At 41.9% G+C, this 24,937-nt stretch overlaps 1 protein-coding gene and 1 long non-coding RNA gene across 4 annotated transcripts in view; one reads left to right on the forward strand and one right to left on the reverse strand.

Annotated features, from left to right (window-relative positions):
- PITPNC1 (phosphatidylinositol transfer protein cytoplasmic 1) overlaps positions 1-23,644 on the forward strand; it is a 317,395-nt gene extending 293,751 nt beyond the window's left edge. For 2 of the 3 annotated variants that reach the window (XM_025362464.1, XM_025362465.1), the window contains 2 exons: positions 1,887-1,950; positions 18,946-23,644. In XM_025362464.1, the coding sequence (XP_025218249.1) occupies positions 1,887-1,950; positions 18,946-19,262 (381 nt within the window). In that variant the 3' untranslated portion in view covers positions 19,263-23,644. Of the gene's footprint in view, positions 1-1,886; positions 1,951-13,471; positions 13,591-18,945 lie in introns of all 3 variants that reach the window. The other variant, XM_025362466.1, reaches the window with a different exon arrangement.
- LOC112609561 lies at positions 1,569-15,718 on the reverse strand. Its single transcript, XR_003116215.1, has 2 exons — positions 15,656-15,718; positions 1,569-2,030 (listed from the first exon to the last, which is right to left on the reverse strand). It is a non-coding gene; the product is annotated as an uncharacterized LOC112609561 (long non-coding RNA).
- Positions 23,645-24,937: the final 1,293 nt, after the last annotated feature.

Below are 24,937 nucleotides of genomic sequence, written 5' to 3' on the forward strand. Positions count from 1 at the left end.
TCATCCCTTTTGTGTCCAGTCAAGCTTATCATTCCCATTATGTTCTATTCTAGTTCAGGTCTCTTTTTTCATCCTTTCAATGATAGTTAAAAGAAACTGCCTTTTTTCCCTCCTTCTATTACATGAAAGTCAAACCTAAAAGGATATTTATTTACATTGTATCTTACACCTTCATTTATGTTGGTTTAAAATTTGAGGCCGGGCGTGGTGGCTCATGCCTGTAATCCCAGCACTTTGGGAGGCCGAGGCAGGCGGGTCACAAGATCAGGAGTTTGAGACCAGCCTGACGAACATGGTGAAACACCGTCTCTACTAAAAAAATACAAAAATTAGCCGGGCATGGTGGCAGGCACCTGTAATCCCAGCTACTCAGGAGGCTGAGGCAGGAGAATCACTTGAACCAGGGAGGTGGAGGTTGCAGTGAGCTGAGATCGCACCACTGCACTCCAGCCTGGGGACAGAGCAAGACTCCATCTCAAAAAAAAAAAAGATAAAAAGAAAAACTGAATCAATATTTATTTTTTAAATAATTTTTGTGGGTACATTGTAGGTGTAAAGAAATAGGGGATATATGAGATGTTTTCATAAGGCCTGTAATGTGAAATAAGCGCAATGTGAAGAATGGGGTATCCATCCCCTCCAGCATTTATCCTTTGTGTTACAAACAATCCAATTACACTCTAAGTTATTTTAAAATATACAATTAAAAAAATGAATCAGGCTGGGTGAGGTGGCTCACTCCTGTAATCCCAGCACTTTGGAAGGCCAAAGCAGGTGAATTGCTTGAGGCCAGGAGTTTGAGACCAGCCTGGACAACATGGCGAAACCCTGTCCGTAATAAAAATACAAAAATTAGCCAGGCATGGTGGCGTGCACCTGTAGTCCCAGCTACTCAGGAGGCTAAGGCACAAGAATCACTTAACCACAAGAGGCAGAGGTTACAGTGAGTTGAGATTGCACCACTGCACTTCAGTCTGGGGGATAGAGCAAGACTCTGTCTCAAAAAAAAAAAAAAAAAGAATCAATATTTAGGATATGTCATCAGAAAAGAGAGAATATTAGGTGCTGTTCACTTTTTAGGATATGTCATCAGAAAAGAGGGAATGTTAAGTGCTGTTTGCTTAGAAGTGACTTGCTGTCGGCCAGGTATGGTGGCTAACACCTGTGATCCCAGCACTTTGGGAGTTTGAGGCGGGCATATCACGAGGTCAAGAGATCGAGACTATCCTGGCAAACATGGTGAAACCCCATCTCTACTAAAAATACAAAAATTAGCCAGGCACGGTGTCATGTGCCTGTAGTTCCAGCTACTCGTGAGGCCGAGGCAGGAGAATTGCTTGAATCCTGGAGGTGAAGGTTGCTGTGAGCCGAGATCGCGCCACTGCACTCCAGCTTGGTGACAGAGCGACTCTGTCTCCAAAAAAAAAAAAAAAAAAGTGACTTGCTGCCTAGAAAAGTGTTCTAGATTTCCAACATTTATGACCTCCTGGCACCAACCAGTGAGACACACACCCTCCCACAGATGCAAAGTAGATGCTGTTTTAGTTAGATGGAGAGAAAAACTTCAAGGTAATTAACCTAGAGATTTATCTGTATCACTGCTGTGTGACTGTCAAGTATTTGTCATTAGTTTGTACACACACCCAGCCCTACTCTCAAATAAGACAAGGAGATGAATATACTGCAAGTATATGTACACCATGGGAAAGGGCTGGAGGTGTGTGAGCACTATAGGACCTATGGGCAGCCTGTAATTGTCATCACCTACAGACAGAGGGATTAAGAACTCTGTAATCGCAAAGATTCCCAGAATTGTTAACAACTTGCCTTCCAAATAGTTTTCATCAACGATGCTATTATTTCAATCTCCTTCTTTTACTTTGTAGGTGGTCCGAGACATTCTGCTGATTGGACATAGACAGGCTTTTGCATGGGTTGATGAGTGGTATGGTAAGTCAATTTCTCCAAAATAACTTGTAGAACACTTCATGTTGTCTTGGGCTTTCTGTCCATTTGGCTTCAACTGCTACCTAGAAGGACAACAACAAAGGCAAGGCCGTTGCTTCCTGTGTTGGAAATAGCACTGTCTGCCAAGCATAATGAAGATGTAATTATAGAAGCTTGGTCTAAAATAACCACGGAATTATTGACTAAGTAGGAACCTCAGGATGTTTGATGCTTACATAGTTGATACGCACGGCTCCATCATTTTCTGTTAGATGGGTTTCAAACCCATCCTAATTTATCCTAAACTTCAAGATCAAAGCTGTCTGAAGCGTCCTGTCAAGTAAAAGCAGTCCTTTGATTCAGAAAACATTTGAAACCACCCCTCACCAAATATATACAGGTTCTGCAAAAATTCAAAGGCAGACAGAGGCATAGGTGCCCCGTTCATCCTAATTGAAACTATTGTTCTGGCTTTTTTGTTCATGATCTGGGAAGAGTTAAACGATTTCTACACATTTCCAGCAAATGAAAACAAGGTTAGCTTCATCCCATGATGGATGGACCATCCTTCTCAGGTCCTCAGCAGTCTTGTTTTGTCCACATGAATTTTCTGCACTCCCAGAATCAGTCATCAGATGGCTACTGTCCTTGGCTATAAATAGAAAGGAACACGCCCCACCAGTGACTTAGGTTAGATCTGATTTTTCAGGTCGATTGTCTAATGAAATGCCCTCCTCTTTGGCCTTTTCCTAAGTCACATTAAATTTGTTCTGAGTATAACCTAGATTGCATTTTGGTCCTTTTCTGTCACTGTTTCACGAACTCACCTCCCTTTTCTGAGCAGAAGGTACCAAAGTAAAAGGACACGTTAGAGGGAAGGGGCAAAGACAGTCATTATTATTAGTATTGTTAGCGATGTCTGAGCCACATTTAAAAGGCATGGTTCTTCTTTTTCTATTTTTTTTTTTAACCTCCTTTTGCAGTTTTCCCAGATCTGCACCTTCTGAAGCACAAATGCACCTTTCTGGGTTTGTCCAAATGCAGATCATTTAACGCTCTCTTATCACACACCCACAGAATGCCGCTCTCCTGCCGCAAAAGCACTGACTTGCCACATTGTCATGATGTCTCCCAGAGACCTGTCTATTTCTAGTTGTGTTTTGTGAGGCAGGCAGGAGAGTCTCCTGTGATTACTTCCTCTGATCCTTAAATAAATCTTTCTGGCTGTTTTTTTCTGGGGAGCTTTTCTCCGATTCTCAGAGGGAGCACAGACCCCAAGAAAGGATAAGAACTTCTGGTCTCTCCCAACTTGTGCTCCTCAGAGCTCACGGTTTCCTCGCTACCAACACCAAGGAAATATCAAAAGAATATTTAAAGAATCATAGGTGCAAACTAATTAGAAGTTTGGCAAAAAGAGAGGTACCTGAAGGGCCAAAAATCTGCCACTTTGAAAACCAACAGACAGGGCACTTGGATAGGTTTCTCTCCGTTGCCAGAGTGCCAAAGAAGATTTTTCGGCAAAAAGAATAGCCGGATTCTGATCAAGAGGACAGAATAATAAAGAGGGTTTGATTACAGGCAGGATATAGGAAGAAAACCCAACATGAGTGGGTATCTAGTAAATGAAAGGCCAGGAAGGGGATGGGGGATGGGGCCTGACTCTTCCATCTCAGCTGAGCCTAGGGCAAAGGGCAAGGAAGAGACTTAGACTTAGGGACTTCCTTTTTTTTTTTTTTAAGACAGAGTCTCGCACTGTCATAAGGGCTGGAGTACAGCAGTGGAGCGATCTCGGCTTACTGCAACCTCTGCCTCCCAGGTTCAAGCGATTTTCCTTGCCTGGGCCTCCCAAGTAGCTGGGATTACAGGCTCCCACCACCACGCCCTGCTAGTTTTTTTGTATTTTTAGTGGAGACGGGGTTTCACTATGTTGGCCAGGTTGGTCTCGAATTCCTGACCTCGTGATCCACCCACCTCAGCCTCCCAAAGTGCTGGGATTACAGGCGTGAGCCACTGCACCCGGCCGAGACTTAGGGACTTCTAATAAAAATTGAAAAAAAAAAAAAATCCTGCCAGGCACAGTAGCTCACACCTGTAATCCCAGCACTTTGGGAGGCCTGGGATGGAGGATCACTTGAGCCCAGGAATTCGAGACCACATGGGCAACATAGCAAGACATGATCTCTACAAAATAAAAAAATAAAATAAAATCAGCCAGGCACAGTGGTACATGTGCGTAGTCTTAGCTACTCAGGAGACCAAGGTGAAAGGATCACTTGGTGAGCCCAGGAGCTGGAGGCTGCAGTGAGCTGTGATCACACCACTGCACTCTAACCTGGGTGACCGAGCAAGACCTCATCTCTTAAAAAAAAAAAAAAAAAAAAGAATTCTGGGATTATGACAGGAGCCCAAGGCTAGAATCATGTACTAAAGGAAACAGGAGATTTCCCTGAATCTGGATACCTTCAAAAAAGAGCACGCACTTACTTAGGATGAATGAAGTGGAAGCATTTAACAACTAAGGAGTCTATTGTGCAAAAAGCCTTTTCCTTATCTGAGCATAAAACAACAGTGTGGGCTTTAGTGAATGTGGATCATCAGAATGCCTTGCACTCCCCAGGGTGGGTCTCCCCTTGCATACACTGACATAGCTCCAACCAAAACAAGCAGTCTTTTCACTCAGCAATGGTCTGAGAACTACACCGTTCATTTCATGTAAGCTGCTGCAACCATCAGTACCCACAGCTGAGCTACTGACCAGGAAAACAGTGGCTCCTTCATCACACAGATGCAGACAGCGGTGAATCAAATGAATGGAAATGCCTCCTGTGCACAGAGTGCCTTCTCAGTCCCGTATGCACAGTAATTCTGGGAACTGTGGACCATGTGTGCCACTGGTACCCAGGCTAAGCGCCCACTAGCATTACCCTTCCACTCCATTTTGGGGTACCTGAATGACTTATTTTTATTTGATCTGGACAGGCTCAGTGAGGCTCTCATGAGTAAACATGGAAAAGGTCCAAAATAAATCCTCGCCTATAGCTATAGCTTCTAGCACTGGTTCTCAAAGTAAGGTCCCTGGACCTGCAACGTCAGCATCTCTTGGGTATTTGTTAGAAATGCATATTCTCAGGTCCCACCCCAAACGTACTGACTCGGGAACTCTGAGGGTCTAGCCCAGCAATTGTTTTAACACGCCCTCCAGATGGTTTTGTTGCTGGCTAAATGTTAAGAACTACTGGCTTATGACATGGGCTATAAACCAGACTGGGACATTGGGTTATAAGGACAATTTAACTGATTCAATCCAAATAGGTTAACTAGAGAATCATAGCTGTCTACAGGGCCAACCACACTCCAGCCTGGGCGACAGAGCGAGCCTTTGTCTCTAAAAAAACAAAAAATAAAATAAATTTAAAAATGATTGCAGGAACCCAAATTCTGACAACTCTGGTTTCTTGTGAGAATTGGGAAAAAAGCTCTCCTTTCCTCAGATGAATTAGAAAAAGGTGCCCCTTCTGGGCAGACTCAGCAGGTGCTCCGGGCTTAGGGCTGAATTTTAGCCCCATTGGCCTCCTCTGCTGTGTGTTCATACAGTGCACAAACTGTACATGCTGATGCATGGGCAGCTCTGGATGTCTTTCTCTCTAATTAGACTCACCACCTCCAGTGCTTAATTAAGAGTCAAGAAAAAAAGGACATTGTCGAGGGGAGTGATCATTTGTCAGCCAAGGATTAATTTTGTGTCTCTTCTGAGTTTCAGCATTTGGCTGTCATGAAACTGTTTCCCTAAAGAGATTTTATTCTGCTCATGTTCCTTGTAAAGTGTAACCATTTCCATATTGGAGGACTTGAGTGTCTTTCAAAGCTGTGATTGGTCTTTATCCATGAGCCTTGGGTCTCTCTGCATGACTAGAACACTAATCAGAGAAATAACAACAACATATTTCAGGAAATGGGGTGAGAGGGAAGGTGGATAAAAATAGGCAGCCCAGTTTCACAAAGGCATGGTTGTGCTTTACAAATCTGACAGCGTTTTGAGAAAGGCACACAGAACATTGCCAGAAGGAGCCTATGCTTGAGGTGAACCTCACCAATGTGTTTGAAAACCTGACTCTAACCAAAAAGTATGAGGGAGGGGGAGTTCCGGCTGGTGTAGACCACACTATCTCATGAAAGTGACTTAGAAATCAGCCTGGGCCGGGCGCGGTGGCTCAAGCCTGTAATCCCAGCACTTTGGGAGGCCGAGACGGGCGGATCACGAGGTCAGGAGATCAAGACCATCCTGGCTAACACGGTGAAACCCCGTCTCTACTAAAAAAATACAAAAAACTAGCCAGGCGAGGTGGCGGGCGCCTGTAGTCCCAGCTACTCGGGAGGCTGAGGCAGGAGAATGGCGTAAACCCAGGAGGCGGAGCTTGCAGTGAGCTGAGATCTGGCCACTGCACTCCAGCCTGGGCGACAGAGCGAGACTCCGCCACAAAAAAAAAAAAAAAAAAGAAATCAGCCTGGAGTTCCTAGAGCAGGTCTAACAATGAGGGAAGCAAGATTAAAATGGAGAAAGAAGCCTGCTAGGGGTCGCATTAGCTGGTGGAGTTCACCAAGCCAGCATTTTCCAATGCAACATTGTATGTGTGTGTGCTTCTATTCGTTTATCTGGTGAGAGAATCTATAACTTTCCATCAGATTTTCAGAGGAATCTTTGAACCCTTCCCCTGCGTACTCCCTGCTCCCAATTAAAAACTACAGAAAAAAAATTACAACTATGAGGCCGGCGTGGTGGCTCACGCCTGTAATCCCAGCACTTTGGGAGGCCGAGATGGGTGGATCACCCAAGGTCAGGAGTTCAAGACCAGCCTGGCCAACATGATGAAACTCCGTCTTTACTGAAAATACAAAAGTTAGCTGGGCCTGGTTGCAGGTGCCTGTAATCCCAGCTACTCAGGAGGATGAGGCAGGAGAATCGCCTGAACCCAGGAGGCAGAGGTTGCGGTGAGCTGAGATCGCACCATTGCACTCCAGCCTGGGCAACAAGAGCGAAACTCTGTCTCCAAAAAAAAAAAAAAAAAAAAAATCACAACTATAGATTATAGTTCCAGATCTTAGTGGTCTGAATTATGTGTGGAAAAGGTATACACCACACTTTGAGGATTGGCTACTTTCACTAAAAAAAAATGGAGTTACCCTAAGCTTTTTGTAAGAAGCATGTATTGAATTTATAATCATTGTAAAGGACTTTAAAAATGGCATTTCTCAAATGATGGCTACCATTTTGCTGGAGCCAAAGGAGTATCCATTCTTATTTATGATTTCTGGAGCCTCCCTGACCCAACTACTTGTTCAAGACTTTTATTTTGACTTAGAATGATGTAAAAATGACTTCTGTTTTGGTGAAGGAGCCTGAAAGTGAAGGGAAATGTTTGTAGAGGGAAATAAAGTATAATGTGCCATTGCACAGATCATTGAATTAGAACAGAAAACTCCCCTTTTTAAAATGTTTGCTGCTGCAACTGTGTGGTACAATGAAGGAAAATTCACGCTTGCAGATGCTTTGTTCAAAGGCATTTGTAGTTTCCATGTGTGTTCAACTGACTTCTAAAGGCCTTTCAAACATAAGATCTTGCCCCCACTTCCTGTGACATTAACCTCCTTTCATTAAAAATACAATGATTGAAAGAAAATTGCCACCATAAACAAAGCTAAAAGACTAGGGGAAAATATTTGCCGCATATGTAGTCAACAGGATTACTATATATAATATATAAAGAAGTCCTATAAATTGAAAATTTGGCTGGGTGTGGTTGCTCACACCTGTAATCCCAGCATTTTGGGAACCCAAGGCAGGAGAATCACTCGAGCTGAGGAGTTTGAGACCAGCCCTGGCAACATAGGGAGACCCCATCTCTACAAAAAATTTAAAAATTAGCTGGACATGATGGTGTGCCTGTAGTCCCAACTGCTTGGGAGGCCGAGGTGGAAGGACCACTTGAGTCTGGGAGGTCAAGGCTGCAGTGAACCATGGTCACATCACTGCACTCCAGCCTAGATGACAGAGCAAAACCCTATCTCAAAAAAAAAAAAAAAAAAAATCAATAACTCAAGAAAATGGTAAAGGATATGAATAAGTAAATCATAGAAGAAGAAATGCAAATGGCCAATAAACTTACTACTAATCACAAGAAATGTAATGAGAAAGACAAGAAAATAGGATGTTTGCCCATCTGATAGCAAAAATTTAAGAGTGGTTATATCCAGTTTTCAATATAAAACAATAATCCAGTTTAATAAAATATACCATAGAAATCATAAGCACAAACAACTTATGACCTAGCCAATCCACTTCCAGAATTTTATTCTGGAATACACATGAGGCCGGGTACAGTGGCTCATGCCTGTAATCCCAGCACTTTGGGAGACTGAGACAGGCAGATCACCTGAGGTCAGGAGTTCAAGACCAGCCTGGACAACATGGTGAAACCCCGTCTCTACTAAAAATACAAAAAAAGTTAGCCGAGTATGGTGACACGTGCCTGTAATCCCAGCTACACAGGAGACTGAGGCAGGAGAATCGCTTGAACCTGGGAGGCAGAAGTTACAGTGAGCCAAGATGGCGCCATTACACTCCAGCCTGGGGACAGAGTGAGACTCTATCTCAAAAAAGAAAAAGAAATACAAATCGCCCATGAATACATGTACAACATGTACAAAGCTATTCTGTGTGGTGGCGTTCATATAAGCTAAAAATTAGTCTCAGTGTAAATGTTTACTAACAGGATTATCAATTAACAAATCCCCTGAGACCAGAGCCTCTTTGCCAAAGTGGAGCTGATGGTTGAGGAGGAGATTTTGGCCTCAGCCCAGTCACTGGCAGAGGAGAACATTCTACTCAGGCCCCATGCAGTATGACCTCACGCCCTGAGGTAACAGTCTGCGATCTGATCTCTCCTCACCTGAAGGAGAGCAAGAATCAGAAGAAAAGAAATGACCTCTCTAGAGGGCAAGGAAAGGAAATACTGTCCCCCTGAAGTACGATGAGCAGGGCATGTGTGTCCCCAAAATACTGCCCAGGGCTGTTTAACCTTTGATAGCAGAGTCTCAAAGATATTAGGATGTACTTTCTTTATCAGAAGAAATACCATACCAGTTGCAATATTCTCTTAAATCAGGCAGTTATCCCCAGTATTGCCAGCTTAAGGAGTCTTTATGTAGGAAACCTTATTTAGGAACAGTACATTATGACCTTTCACAATCTAGAAGTGAAGGGCTGATTGTTCACCAATGTATTTGCAAAGTAATTAACATGGGCTTCCTTTAATTAAGAGTTTGGGCCAGGTGTGGTGGCTCACGCCTGTAATCCCAGCACTTTGGGAGGCTAAGGTGGGTGAATCACAAGGTCAGGAGTTCGAGACCAGCCTGGCCAACATGGTGAAACCCCGTCTCTACTAAAAATACAAAAATTAGCTGGGTGTAGTGGCGGGTGGCTGTAATCCCAGCTACTTGGGAGGCTGAGGCAGGAGAATCACTTGAACCCGGAAGGCCAAGTTTGTGGTGAGCCAAGATTGCACCATTGCACTCCAGCCTGGGTGACAAGAGTGAAACTCAGTCTAAAAAAAAAAAAAAGAGCTGATACACATAAGCATTTGTTTGCTGGAAGCAAAGAAGTCTGAACCTAAATTGTTTGAAGTCACTCTGATCATTGAAAATCAATCAGTAATAAAGATGAATCATCATTACTGTATAATCTGTCATTGGGCACATGTAATTGAATTTACTAAAACATTGATTTCTATAGAGATTTTGAGGTCATATATGTTGCAAAAGCTAGACAGTGCATTTTACCAGCTAACCTGAACAGGAGCATTTTCACTTGATTAGGATTTCCATAAATTACTGAGAAATACTGAAAATATTTACATCATATTCATACACATTTATAGTCTGTGAGGATATTTCAGGATTTAGACAAACATATTTTCCTTTAGCACAGCAGGGACCAAATTATCACCATCTTTTAGAGAACTACTCTACTAGGAATGTTCATTCCTATGTGGCAAAATCGGGAGATTTTCTTTTATAGAATTTTCTGAAATTTAGTTTCTTAACTCTTTGTTTAAAAAAAATAATAAGGGATGACTGGGTGCGGTGGCTCACTCCTGTAATCCCAGAGCTTTGGGAGGCTGAGGCGGGCAGATCACTTGAGGTCAGGAGTTCGAGACCAGCCTGACCAATATGGTGACACCCCATCTCTACTAAAAATAGAAAAATTAGCCAGGTGTGGTGGCACACACCAGTAATCGCAGCTACTCGGGAGGCTGAGGTGGGAGAATCACTTGAATCCGGGAGGCGGAGGTTGCAGTGAGCTGAGATTACGCCAGTGCACTCTAGCCTGGGTGACAGAGTTAGACTCTGTCTCAAAAAAAAAGAAAAAAAAAATAACAAAAACACGGGGGATTATGTTTCCAGAGTGAACAGAAATTCTGGAAAAGTGTATCTTCTCCTTACCAATTCCAAATTGATGGTGTCCATCTCATAATGATCCAAAATAAAACTTTTTTTTTTTTTTTGGAGACAGAGTCTTGCTCTGTCACCCAGACTAGAGTGCAGTGGCATGATCTTGACTCACTGCAGCCTCCATCTCCCGGATTCAAGCGATTCTCGTACCTCAGCCTCCCAAGTAGCTGGGGTTACAGGTGTATGCCACCACACCTGGCTAATTTTTCTATTTTTAGTAGAGACAGGGTTTCACCAGGTTGACCGGGCTGGTCTCCAACTCCCGGCCTCAAGTGATCTGCCCACCTCGGCCTCCCAAAGTGCTGGGATTACAGGCATAAGCCACCCTGCCCAGCCCAAAATAATAGATTTTTTAATAATTTTTTTCTTTTCTTTTCCACAAGCAATGCATATTTGATGTAGAAAATTTCAAGTGTAGAAAATTTCAAAAATGTAGATAAGCAAAAAGAAGGAAATTAAAATTACCTGTAATTCTAACTCTTCAAAATAATCACTGTCAACATTTTGAAATATATCCTTTCAGTGTTTTTTTAATGTAGATAATGGTTTTCTGACTAAATTAATTTCATATGCTATGTACAGTCCTTTTTATCTCCTATTTTTTATTTAACAATAGATCAAGGATCTCTCTCTAGTATTAACTATTCTTCTACCTAATTTTTGATGATTGCATAGTGCTATCAGTCCCCTGGGTTGTTTTCAATTTTTCATTATTATGAACAAGGCAGCAATGAATAGCTTTGTTGTTAAACCCTTTTTCACATCCATAAAATGGATATATCTTTGAAAGCCCATAGTCACAAAGTTTAAGCCCCTATCTTGACGCTGAGCTAATTAAAGATGAAGTATGATTTCTGTGGGGATTCAGTAGAACAAAAAAACCTATAACTCCTTGGCTTTTGTTTTCCAAATTACTGTCATGCCTGTTGGGATGGTGGGGGGCACCCCCTAATGACGTATGTGTAGAGAAACTTCTTTAAATTTTCAACCTCTAGCTAAAAGTGATCATCTAGTAGTATTTCAGATATATTTGTGTTTAAGAAATGTTGATAAGCAGCCATTGAAAGTAAAGCGATTGTACCGAGAGAATGTGTTGTTATTATTAACTAAGATGCATTTGTTTTCATCACAAAGCAGCATCTCTTTATTGCTTTTTGGTTACCTCGATTTTCTAAAAGAAGAGCATGCTCCTTGCTTGGCCAGGCTGCTGCTTAGCATTCTTGATACTTACATTGCTTATGGACCGCATTTTTGATTGAGGATTTCCAGGTATACCTGGGGATCATCTACCACATAAAATAGTCCAGGTCTGGATTTAGAGGCACACACCATCTTGGTCCCAGACAACAGTGAATTAAATCATAAACTCCTGGCAAGTCTGCCCTTTGGAAATGAAGAGGATCTCACATGACACATGGATTGATATAAAAAGACACCAAACCACATGATGCAGAAAATACTTAAGGAAAAATTCCAGCTGTGAATGCCCACTCTAAATCCCCACTAAGCCAATTAGTGGTCAGGGTGGCAGAGTAAGCACTGTGTTCGGCATACCATCATTGGTGAAGGGCATGAAGTTCAGTTCTGCCAGGAGAGTAACAGAGGAATGCCTACCTGGGAATATTGCTGATAAAATGTAAAATAACCAAGGAGTGGGGTAGGGGTGAGGAATAAAATGACAGAAGTCTTTGAAGTGAGACTACTTGTCATTGTTATGCATTTCACATACTGAAGATGGATGGGTTCCTGATTCAAGTTTTTTTTGTTTGTTTGGTTGGCTTTTTTTTTTTTTTTTTTTTTTAAAACAGGGTCTCGCTCTGTCGCCCAGGCTGGAGTGCAGTGGTACCATCTTGGCTCACTGCAACCTCTGCCTACCGGGTTCAAGCACTTCTCCTGCCTCAGCCTCCCATGTAGCTGGGATTACAGGCGCCCGCCACCACGCCCAGCTAATTTTTGTATTTTTAGTAGAGACGGGGTTTCACCTTGTTGTCCAGGCTGGTCTCAAACTCCTGACCTCAACTGATCCACCTGCCTTGGCCTCCCAAAGTGCTGGGATTACAGGCATGAGCTACCATGCCTGGCCTTAAAATTTTTATCAGCTGGATTAAGACAAGGTTTCTCAACTTTGGTACTATTGACATTTTGGACCAGATAATTTTTTGTTGGGGGCTGGGGGTCCTGTGCATTGTAGGATGCTCCATAGTGTCCCTGGCCTCTGCACACCAGATGCCAGTAGCATCCCTTCCCTAGTTCTAACAACCAAAAATGTCACAAAATTGTCCCCCATTGAGAACCACTAGATTAAGAGATCATTATCCTGAAATACTGAAAAACTGCAGACTTGGGCCAAAAATCATGTCATGTGCCATTTTATTTTTAGATCAGTGTGGGAGGAAGTAGTGCCAGCCATTTTCAAGCTGTTAGGCAAGACTTGAAGTTCAGTATAGACCTGCACTCTCTGACGCCATGCATTCTGTGCAAATTTACATCTGTGTGCAAATTGCACCAAACCTCAATTGTACCAGTGAATATCATTGCTCTGCCTTCTACATCCTGCCTCCTATAACAGCAATGAAAGTGTCCTGTCTGTTGCTGAATGCATTGATTTAAACAACCTCTAAGTCTATTTTGAAAGCTATATGGAAGGTAAGTATTAAACCAAGCAAAACTGACCCTCTGTCCCCAATGGGATCTTCTAATGATGCTTTAGGAGATCTCAGGCTATGGCACTGCCCACATGCTAATACTTTCTACCCACCTAGCTCACTTTACAAGAATCACCCCTAAACAATTTCCACTCTTCTCTGTTCTAAGATTATTTTGACTTAACTTCCTTGCCCTCACTCCCCATTTGGTTGGTTTAGCTAACTTTATGACTTACTCATCATAAAGTTAGACAAGTCTCTGCTTTTTTAAACCTCTTTGGCTACTGCTCAGCTACCATCTTTCCCTAAAGTGTCCCCATTGAAAGTTTGCATCTAATAACGGAAGTTGCCAACGTCTTGACCTCTTTCAGATATGACAATGGATGATGTTCGGGAATACGAGAAAAACATGCATGAACAAACCAACATAAAAGTTTGCAATCAGCATTCCTCCCCTGTGGATGACATAGAGAGTCATGCCCAAACAAGTGTACGTAGAATTTTTAAAACGTGTTGCCCACCCTTTCACAAATGCACTTGTAAATTGATCTTGGAAATACTGCAGGTGCCCGGTTCCCAACCTTCCATAGAAACATGTCGTCACCTAGAGCCTGTTGCTGCAGAACCTGAGCTGGATCTAAATTGGGCAGTGTCACCTCTCTCTTCCAGACATTTTGATCCCTTAAAGTTGCTTGACGTGGAGGTTATTTCGGTCATAAAACCAAGAACATAGAGAGTGGAAACATTTTTGTGGGACTGGTAAAACGGCCTGCACCGTAAAAGAGCAGAGGAGTGAAAATGGATGTCATATGTAAACTAGAATAACATGTCAGTAACTTTTAAAAACATAGCTAACACTCACTTATTCATTCAAGGGAGGGCTTCTGGCTCATCAGCTATTTTAGGTTTCTTTACATTTGCTTTGAAAAGCTTTCTGTGGCTCTTTATAGCTGTTTTACCCAATCAGTTCCTTTTTACTTAGGATAATCTCAAGATGGGCTACAGTCTGTGCAGACACACAGGCTGAGCAGTGAAGGGGTGTGAGCTGGGGATGTGCTGAGCTGCCTAGCAGATCCCTGGGACTTAGGATAAGCCTTAGAGAGCCTCAGTTATTTCGTTGCACACTGGAAATTGAGAGCTGACTGTATACTGTATGCCAGCATTTTAAGTATCATAATCTCTCAATCATTCATGCTAGTGGAGGGGAACTAAAGATATCAAAGAAAAGTATAATCACCAAATCATTTCTTTGCATCTTCAGCCAGAGCTGTGATCTCTTTAGAGTCCTCATGTCCATTAGCCCAGTCTCCAGAATAATACATAGTAGGTGTTTAAAAAAAAAAATCAGCCGGGCATGGTGCCTCATGCCTGTTATCCCAGCACTTTGGGAGGCTGAGGCAGGTGGATCACCTGAGGTCGGGGGTTCAAGACCAGCCTGACCAACATGGAAAAACCTCATCTCTACTAAAAATACAAAATTAGCTGGGCGTGGTAGTTCATGCCTGTAATCCTAGCTACTCAGGAGGCTGAGGCAGGAGAATTGCTTGAAGCTGGGAGGCGGAGGTTGCAGTGAGCCAAGATGGCGCCATTGCACTTCAGCCTGGGCAACAAGAGCAAAACTCTGTCTCAAAAAAAAAAAAATCAGTGCTGTAGTTCTAGGAAATTTAGATGTGGCTGTTGTCATAAATGGATCCTTTAGAACTGTGAAGACCTTCTGACTGCACTTTGGAAATTTTTAGTTACATTTTTGGAGCATGTCTTTGAAATGTGCCCTGCAAGGCTCATGTGCTGCAACTGGTTGCATGTGATTGCCCTTGTGGTTGCAAGGGCCCTAACTCTTCTACCATTTTGCATGCAGTGATTGGATTTGCAGGAAACTGTTGGAGCAAGAGGTGTTTCCTCTCTATGCACAGACCAATTCCAGTAGGACTTCCCCCTAGAGGTGCTCTTTAAGGAAACTCTCCTTGAATTTCTATCACTTTCAATTACCTTTTCTTTTAGAAATGTTGGGCCCCAGTTCCCCCTCGACCACTCTGAAAGCCATTCACTATAAATATGACAGGCAAACAAGGGAAACCACAGGAAAAGAGGAGACACCAGATGGCTGAAGGATGCTAAGCCCAGTGATTTTCTCATTCTAAGTCCAGAAGGCTCAGAGCTTATAAGGCCCTTGGCTTGGCTTTCTTTCAGTTTTACTGTGATTATTACTTTATAATTAAAGTCCACAGCTGGGGGGGGGGGGGGCGGTGGCTCACACCTGTAAACCCAGCACTTTGGGAGGCCAAGGCGGGTGGATCACCTGAGGTCGGGAGTTCGAGACCAGCCTGACCAACATGGTGAAACCACGTCTCTACTAAAAATACAAAATTAGCCGGGCATGGTGATACATGCCTGTAATCCCAGCTACTCAGGAGGCTGAGGCAGGAGAATCGTTTGAACCCAGGAGGCAGAGGTGGTAGTGAGCAGAGATCACACCATTGCACTCTAGTCTGGGCAACAAGAGTGAAACTCCATCTCAAAAAAATAAAGTAAAATAAAAAATAAAGTTCGCTTACTATGTAGAAGATGATAACATAGACTGGTTCTTCCCACGGCACAGCCCACATAATCTCTGACTGCCCCTCAGCGCTGTTCCTGTGACTTCAGGGTGAAAGATGCCTGCTGCTGGAGAAGTTCTACAAAGTGGTTCTTTTGAATGCTTATGACATTTCCATTATCCTCTGGAATTCCATGAAATTGGAGCTCATTTATTTTTCCTTAGTCTTTCTCCTGTATCATAATGAAAAACAGTGAAAATCAGGAGGTGGCTCTTTGTCACAAATAAAAACTGCATGGGTGCTAAATGAATTTTAGATCATCAACCCGAGCAGGGACAAATTAAATTGAAATTAGGCAAAATTAACATCCATGCACACAGCAGTCAGGAAATAAGTCTTCTTTTCAATTGAGCAGGTTTAAAGCCTTCAAGGAAGAGAACTTCTAAGAGCCTCTGGGAGTGGAAAATCAAAATTCTGTGCTTTAGATTATTTCTGCCCCCTGCTGGCTGTGTGGAGTAGAGCAATGTATTCAGCCACTTGATTAAGAAAGTCTGCTTTTTCAAAGATAATATCCATTTATCATAGCAAAAACATACCATACCCTGATTCACTAAAATGTTTCTCAGTCTCAACTTTATTGTGAAATAAATGCCTCTTTTTATATAACCTTAATCTCACTTCTGAGCTCATTTAATAGTCTTCATGTTTTTAAAAGTTGTTTTTTATAGGTACAATTTTTCTCGATATATTCTGAATTTTATATCTTACCCACACAGTCGTAATGATTTATTTCCTTTGTAAAAACTTTCCCTTTCAGAAAATTTTAATAATTGTTCCCAGGAACTCCTCTTAGGGATTTCATTTTGTGAAAAATACTTCTGGTTTGCTCTGATGTTATAAAACCTAAGGATTAGGCTGGGCACGGTGGCTCATGTCTGTAATCCCAGCACTTTGGGAGGCCGAGGCGGGCGGAATACCTAATGTCAGGAGTTCGAGACCAGCCTGGCCATGGTGAAACCCCCTCTCTACTAATAACACAAAAATTAGCCGGGCGTGGTGGCAGACGCCGGTAATCCCAGCTACTCGGGAGGCCGAGGCAGGAGAATCACTTGAACCCAGGAGGTGGAAGTTGCAGTGAGCCAAGATCACGCCATTGCATTCCAGCCTGGGCAACAAGAGTGAAACTCTGTCTGGTTAAAAAAAAAAAAAAGCCCTAAGGATTAATACTGTATTATGAATATTCATTACATACTCAGTATTTCCAAAGTGGCTATATTGCTTCATGCTGGTTATTCCCTCCAATATTATCTAATAAAGTTTCAACTCCTAAGTACATGGCAGTGAACAAGAAAGAATGAAAAATGGGTCTCTGGGAGACCAAAACAGATACAGAAAATTTGTGGGCACTAGATTTCGCATTTTGCTCCAGGATAAGCCTTGGGCCTTGATTCAGTCTTTAATAAGCCCAGTTACCTCTTTTCCTGTTCCCAGCCAATAAAAATGTTACAGGATACCAGGGATAGCCAGTGTAACAATAATTAATAATAACAGTAATAAGGCCAGGCATGATGGCTCACACCTGTAATCCCAACACTTTGGGAGGCCAAGGCAGGTGGATCACGAGGTCAGGAGTTCGAGACCAGCCTGGCCAACATGGTGAAACCCTGTGTCTACTAAAAGTACAAAACTTAGCCGGGCATGGTGGCACGTGCCTGTAGTCCCAGCTACTCGGGAGGCTGAGGCAGGAGAATTGCTTGAACCCGGGAGGTGGAGGTTGCAGTGAGCCAAGATCACACCATTACACTCCAGCCTGTGCAACAGAGCAAGACTCCATCTCAAAATAATAATAATAACAGTAATAATAGAGTTTCTGAGCATGAGGGAAGACATATCAAGCCATAAAGAGCAAACAGACCCTGAGAAGGAACTAAGGAACTGTATTTTTGCACAGTGATATATTTTCAACATATTATGTCTCAAATGTAGTAAGTATATATAATACATTAAACACATTAGGGAAAGATTTACATTTTTTTAAATACTGTTTTTACTTTCTCACTTAATAAGAACATTTCGGGTATTTGGAAAACCTACATTATCCAACAGTGATTATTAACGGTGGTATCACTGTTTTATTTGTTGAATTCCAAGTCATGCTTTTTTTTCTTTTAAATAGAATCCTCACTATTAAATGATCCTCTCCTTTCATTCTCTATTCTTTTTAAGTTTCCTCAAGAAATGGTTTTATTTTCTTGGCTTTGGAATGCTTAACAGGGTGTGGTGATGTTATTGATTTATGTGTTTTTGAAGCTGAATTTATTAAAACACAATCTCTGAACCTTCTTAGGATCAATACACAGTCAGGAAACCAGAAACAATAGCATCTTTGTGGCCCCTCAGAATAAAAAAGTGTATGTATTGATTAAGAAGATAGCATGTTGGCCTGAGTACAGTGGCTTACACCTGTAATCCCAGCATTTTGGGAGGCTTAGGCAGGCGGATCACTTGAGCTGAGGAATTCTAGACCAGCCTAGGCAACATAGCGAGTCCCTGTCTCTATAGAAAATACAAAAAAAATTAACCAAGTCATTATGGCCTGCACCTGTGGTTTCAGCCTCATGGGGCCCTAAGGCAGGAGGATCACTTGAGCCCAGGAGGTCGAGGCTGCCGTGAGTCATGACTGCACCACTGCACTCCAGCCTGGGTGATGCAGTGAGATCCTGTCTCAGATTAAAAACAAAAAAAAGAAAGTATGTTGAAAAATCCTGATAATTTACCTGTGTACCCTATAAAGGTATACTTTCATGATCTAAAGTTGACAATAATGACAATAATATGTATCATTTCAGGGCTATTGATTGTTTTAATTACCTTCTCTTTATGGAAAAGATGACCAGTTAATTATAGCTCCAAATACCCCACACCAGACCCACAACAATACAGATGCACATGGGTGCACGTGCACACACACACACACACACACACACACACAGGCACACATTTCCCCCGTCTAGTTCTGTACTCTACTGTTAAGTCCTTATTGAGAATACTTAAAATACTCACTGAAGAGTGCTTTGGAAAATCTTAAATGGATATTCCTGAAGGAATATTGTTTTCAGGGTGTAGCTTCCAATAAAAAAAAAAAAAACTGGAGGTTTGGTATTTCAATGATACTTTGGGTATATAATCGGGAGAGGCCCCTTTATGATAGGGTTCCCATAGTTCCTGTAAAAACAAGGGTAGTGATGAATCTATTTGCCTCTCTTATAAATAACTGCTTGTTTTTCTTTCTGTTTTTCTCCCTGAAGACATGACAATGGATGAAGTCCGAGAATTCGAACGAGCCACTCAGGAAGCCACCAACAAGAAAATCGGCATTTTCCCACCTGCAATTTCTATCTCCAGCATCCCCCTGCTGCCTTCTTCTGTCCGCAGTGCGCCTTCTAGTGCTCCGTCCACCCCTCTCTCCACAGATGCACCCGAATTTCTGTCTGTTCCCAAAGATCGGCCCCGGAAAAAGTCTGCCCCAGAAACTCTCACACTTCCAGACCCTGAGAAAAAAGCCACCCTGAATTTACCTGGCATGCACCCTTCAGATAAGCCATGTCGGCCCAAATCTGAGTAACTTTATATAAATATCTTATGGGGTTTTATATTTTCATTTTTTTGTTTTTGTTTTTGTTTTTGTTTTTGTTTTTTTTAAGAATCTTCTGATAGAGAAAAAGACTGCTTTATCACTCAAACATGTTCCTTTGACCTTTCAGTGTGCATGTGACTCAGTAACTTCACATAGAATATGATTCCCTAAGTATGCCACACAGCATCATATTAGATGTAAGATGTAAGACCTGCAAAAGACAGAAGGAATCTTCTGTAACCACATAGCTGTAAGCCCGAGAGGAAGCCTTGTTATTGGGCATTTGATGAGGTTTGGCACGGACTTCAAGGATAAATGAATCAAAACTTTGCACCACTTTTGTTACAAGGTATGGCAGAAAATAGTAAAGTCAGTTTCCTCTCATCAAATCTAAAATTCTCCAAAATACTCTCAGGCATAACATACTTAGTTGTTAAATTTTGAACTGCTGATTACTAATACTTGAATACCAATAGTTACTGAGATTCCTATTTTGGTTAGTCTGACTCAGGATTTGGAGCCTAATTAACTCTTTAAACTTTTGAAAATTTTAATCATCAAGCTATAGTGGCTCCAAGTGCAATTAATAATAACTCATTTATACCTTCCACAGAATTTAATAAAGATTCTACTTGTTTCTGTCTTTTAATAACTTTCCCCTTTGTGCCCTTGTGGCCTCAGAAATCCTTAAGAATTGCATGGATGAATGTGACCATAACTGATTTTGGAATGGTTCAGTTTAGGAACCAAGAGGCCCAGGTGAGGCAACATCTTTTTTCTCTACAGGTACCAACAAACTTTGACTTGTCAGCTTCCATCATTAGTTAAGATTCTCAGAATTTGCAATTAATTGAATAGAATTCATTTACTATCTACCCACTCAAAGAAGTACAAGGGTAGAGTAAGCTAACTGGGCTTTAACACGGTCAGAATGTCTGGTGCATGAACCATAAAAAAGAGAACTGTCTCCCATCCCCTTTCTTGTTTTACTCTTAGTAACATCCAGAATTCCCTGGAACAGATTGTCTACCACCAGACCTTAGAAAAGATTGTCATTCTCTTGCTCCTTACTTGAAATACAAATATTGGGACTGTCACGTACATCAAGTAACTACTGTCAAGTGGGAGGAGAGAATGAGCGGAATTGCTGACTCCTATTTGTAGAGTGAAAAGGAGGAGTGATAATAGATGCCCTTCTGTCTAGCTTTCCTTTCTTCAACTAGTGGTAATGCAAGATTAGAATCAAGGTTGACAGGAGGCAAGATCACTCATCAAAGTGACAGAAAGACAATTCTCCTTTGCTCTAAAGAGAGAAATCTGTCACCTTTGCACCTCACTGCCTTTAAACACAGATGGGAGGGCAGGCAGAATCTCAGCATTGACTTTTGTCCTCCAAGAGAGGAAGAGAAGAAGTAATTGGGCAACTTTGAGGCCCACGCCCCAGCTAGCCTTCCTGATCGTAACCTCCAACCTCAGGAAAGGGACCTTCCCAAAACACAGATCCCAAAGGAAACAAAATAGACCAAGGAGCATAATCTGCTTCTCTCACACAGCCTCTCTGCCAGTGGACCCTGCCTGCTTCCCTCTCAGTGCTCAGCACTCTGTGTAGTGTCTTTCAGGTTGATAACACTCTCCCAAGGTGCAGGCGCTGGCCCCATGAGCCCAGCACCAAAGTTTTCTAGTCATAGGTCAGACTGTCAAGATCATTTCTTTATCTATAGGTTGATATTTAGCTTAAAAAAAAAAAAAAAAGAATAAACCTAGAACTCAAAGGAAACCCATTGCAAATAGCTTAGATCAACAGTGTATCTCTTCCCTAAGAATGATAGTATCTTAGTAAGACACCTTCTATGCATGGTATGGAAGCATGATTTTTGCTTGTGGGAAAACTTAATCTTTTATCAGACCCCTCGGACTTCTCAATCCCTCCCTCTCCACACAGTAGTATTTAATGAAAATGTTTTGCTTTAGAAAGCAAAACGCTACTTTCAGAAGACACTGAAATAGTATACGTATTTGCTTACCATTTGCAAGCTGAAATCAAGGTGGGGTGGGGTCATTATTTTCACATAGAATGTATTTATTTTGTGCAGGTTGTTAACACATCTGGCACCTAGTTTTTCCATTAATAGCATTGCTATTTTCCCTTTTTATAAAGTAGCTTCTGCTGTCAAGGTTAACAATTCTATATGCTTTAGGAAGCTAAGTTCTAATTTCCTTTTGTGAGTTTCATTTCTTTTATAACCAGTATGTTACCACAGACATCAGTTGCAAAGCTACCATGGTAGTGTGATTCTTAGCCAAAAAAAAAATGTGTGTGCTCTTAAAGTATGTTCAGTTTTTCTGTCTACATGTGCTTTGTGTGCGTTAAAAAGGGGGTGGGGGGCCTAGCTATTCCTTTAGCTGCTTTGCATATTTAACCCAGTCATCAAAAGGCATAAATGGCTTCAATATTTTATATCTCTTGGTTTTCAAGTATCATTTCACATTCTGTATACATGACTTTGTTATTGTGGAATACAAGCCTGCAATGGATGTATATTACAGAACATTAATAATTCTTATAAGGATGGAAGTCAAATGGCTGCATGATGGAAATTAGAAGAAAAAAAAAAGCAGAAACTTGAATTTGCTAAGCATGTTTGGGGGGAAATAGAATCCTTAACTCAGTGCCTCTGTCTGCGATATGGAAACCTTTAACTTTGTTCACCAAAACTGTATTATACCTGTGTATATATATATATAAATATAAATATAGTATAGTGAATCAGACACCATCGGTTTTAAGTCTCTGGTAGCCAAATTTAAATAATCCATAGAATATCACATATGTTCACTCCATCTTCATCTCTGAAGTTAGTGGAGACCATCAAAATGACTGTACATTTCATGACTCTGGGAAAATTTCAAATGTGAAGTGCCCCTGTGCATTCTGTTGGCCATAGCACAGCATTCTTGCTTTAGCTGTGCTTTCCTGGGATGAGAAGATCTTGGTGTTTTTAACACATAAGCTTTGTTAGAAATCACCTCTGAAGATCATTTCATTTTCTCACTTTGGGTTGCTGCAAGACAAAGCAAAGGAAAAGGATAACAACGAAGGAGGCCGTGACACTTTTAGTTGCCACCGTTGTAACTCAAACAATATGGGTTTGTTGGTGAACTGATTTATCAAGCCTTCTGTTACGGTTTTGCATCTGTGTGTGGGGAAAATTTTAATTTATTTAGAAGTATTTATTAGCCATGTTGTTGGTCCTGAAAATAAATCTCTAAGTAGCACAGTTGTGGGTATATTATGCAGGCACTTACCACCATATCTGCAAAAGTAACTGTGGTTTTCTTTCAAGACACTGTAATAAACAGTGAACTAAGAGAATAGATTCTGACACGTCTCGATAAATCATTCTCTGCAAAAGTTTCAGGGCTAATGTATTTATGTGTATTTTTAAATTCTACTTTCTTTGGCATCTCTTCATGGCTCAGAGACAACAAGGTAATAGGTCATTGGCTGGCTTAGGTCAACAGGAATTTTACTCTTAAGAAGGGTCAGTGTATAGCTGACTCTGCATACAATGTGTAATCAGATAATCCATTAGAGAGGAATTGTCCAAATAGTTTTAGTACCTTTCTGATCATCTGACGCAGTAGGCTAGGAGACAATCTGTCATCTGAGCCATAGTTCTTGAGATTTAAAAAGTCTGTCCAGTGACTGCAATCTGATTATAAATAAACTATTTTAAACTGTTCATTCTTGCTGAAACTGAAGTGTACACAATAGCACAGCGTTGGCATGCTGAGGCAAAACATTGGGTTCTTTTGCGTTCTACCTTCAAAACGATCTGTTTGCATTTGAAATATGAGTGTTTAAGCTTTCTAGGAGTTAGTGTAATAAGAGAATGTGAATATGTTGGGAAATTTTCAGATGCCATTAATAATTGTCATTTTGTTGTTAAATTAACAAGTACTTTAGGATAAGCCTCTCGATGTTTTTGCTTTAAATTGAAAGCATGTCTGTCAAATTGCAAGTTTCCCTTCGGTTTCTGTATATCACCCAGAAGAGGGTCTTTGAGTTGGTATTGTACCTGTACCACTCACATGTAGCGTCAAGTGTAATTTTTAGTGTTTACATTCAAGCTGGGATCTTGACTGGTTAAATTAATCCACATACCACTGCCACTGCTGGAGGACCAGGTGTTGGAATACACAGCGTTACAAGGCTATAAGCAAAGCAAACAAAAGTTGATCCTTACATATGCCATCCTTCTGTGTCATTTTGTGGCCGTTCTGTGTTTTTCTCCCTAGTTATTTATTATTGTTAATAACTCACTTTTTCTTACATTCTGTTGTAAATAAAATACAAAGCAATCTTCTTTCCAAGTGTAGCTTCCTCTCTCTCTCTCTCGCTCGTGCTCTCTCTCTCTCTCTCTCCTCTTCAGCTATTCTCAAGGGAATATTAGTAATTGTTCACTTGTGGGTGGATGGGCTTGTTTCTTTTCCTCTATGGATATTTTTCCCATCCACATGCCACTGCCACTGCTGAAGGACCAGGATCAACAAAAGTTGATCCTCACAGATGCCATCCTTCTGTGTCATTTTGTGGCCTTGCCTGCTAGTAGGCATATGGCACCTTCAGGACCCTTGGTAGGAAAAGTCTGAGTGTCTGCACTAATTATCCAGCCAAAAAATACACAAGGTGGCCAGCCAGGCCAACATGGTGAAACACCATCTCTACTAAAAATACAAAAATTAGCCAACCGTGGTGGCACATGCCTATAATCCCAGCTACTCAGGAGGCTGAGGAATGAGAATCGCTTGAACCCTGGAGGCTGCAGTGAGCTAAGATCGCACCACTGCTGTCCAGTCTGGGTGTGAAAGAGCAAGATCCTGTCTCAAAAAAACAAAACAAAACAAAAAAACCTGGCCGGACACGGTGGCCTGTAATCCCAACACTTTGGGAGGCCGAGGTGGGCGGATCACCTGAGGTCAGGAGTTTGAGACCAGCCTGAACAACATGGTGAAATCCAGTCTATACTAAAAATACAAAAATTAGCCAGGCATGGTGGTGCGCGCCTGTAATCCCAATGACTCGGGAGGCTGAGGCAGGAGAATCGCTTGAAATCGGGAAGCGAGAGTTGCAGTGGGCCGAGATTGCGCCACTGCACTCCAGCCTGGGCAACAGGAGCAAAACTCCGTCTCAAAAAAACAAAACAAAACAAAACAAAACCCGAGGTGAATCTGTAACCCAGTGGGATACTCATGCACCCATCCACCAGGTGTTTGGTTCCCCCTCGTCAAACATGAAGCTATCCACCCTGGGGGAATCTGCAGGAACACCATCCCAGTGGGACACTAGATTCTCTCCATTGGGCCAGTTTTTAAGGAGAGCTGAAATCACTCTGATGTGGTTTCTCCATCTCAAGTAGCTCCTGTGCACATAAGGGTTCTCTGCAGATGGGTAGTGGGAGGACAGAAACTAACTTACTTACTTTCTTTCTATCTCTCTCTCTCTTTCTCTCTCTCTCTCCTCTCTCTCTCTCTTTCTCTCTTTCTTTCTTTTTTTTTTTTTTTTTTTTCCGAGTCTCACTCTGTTACCCAGGCTGGAGCGCAGTGGTGTGATCACAGCTCACTGCAGCCTTGACCTCCTGGACTCAAGTGATCCTCCTGCC

The sequence above is a fragment of the Theropithecus gelada genome, chromosome 16, assembly GCF_003255815.1.
Source record: "Theropithecus gelada isolate Dixy chromosome 16, Tgel_1.0, whole genome shotgun sequence".
Lineage (NCBI taxonomy): Eukaryota > Metazoa > Chordata > Mammalia > Primates > Cercopithecidae > Theropithecus > Theropithecus gelada.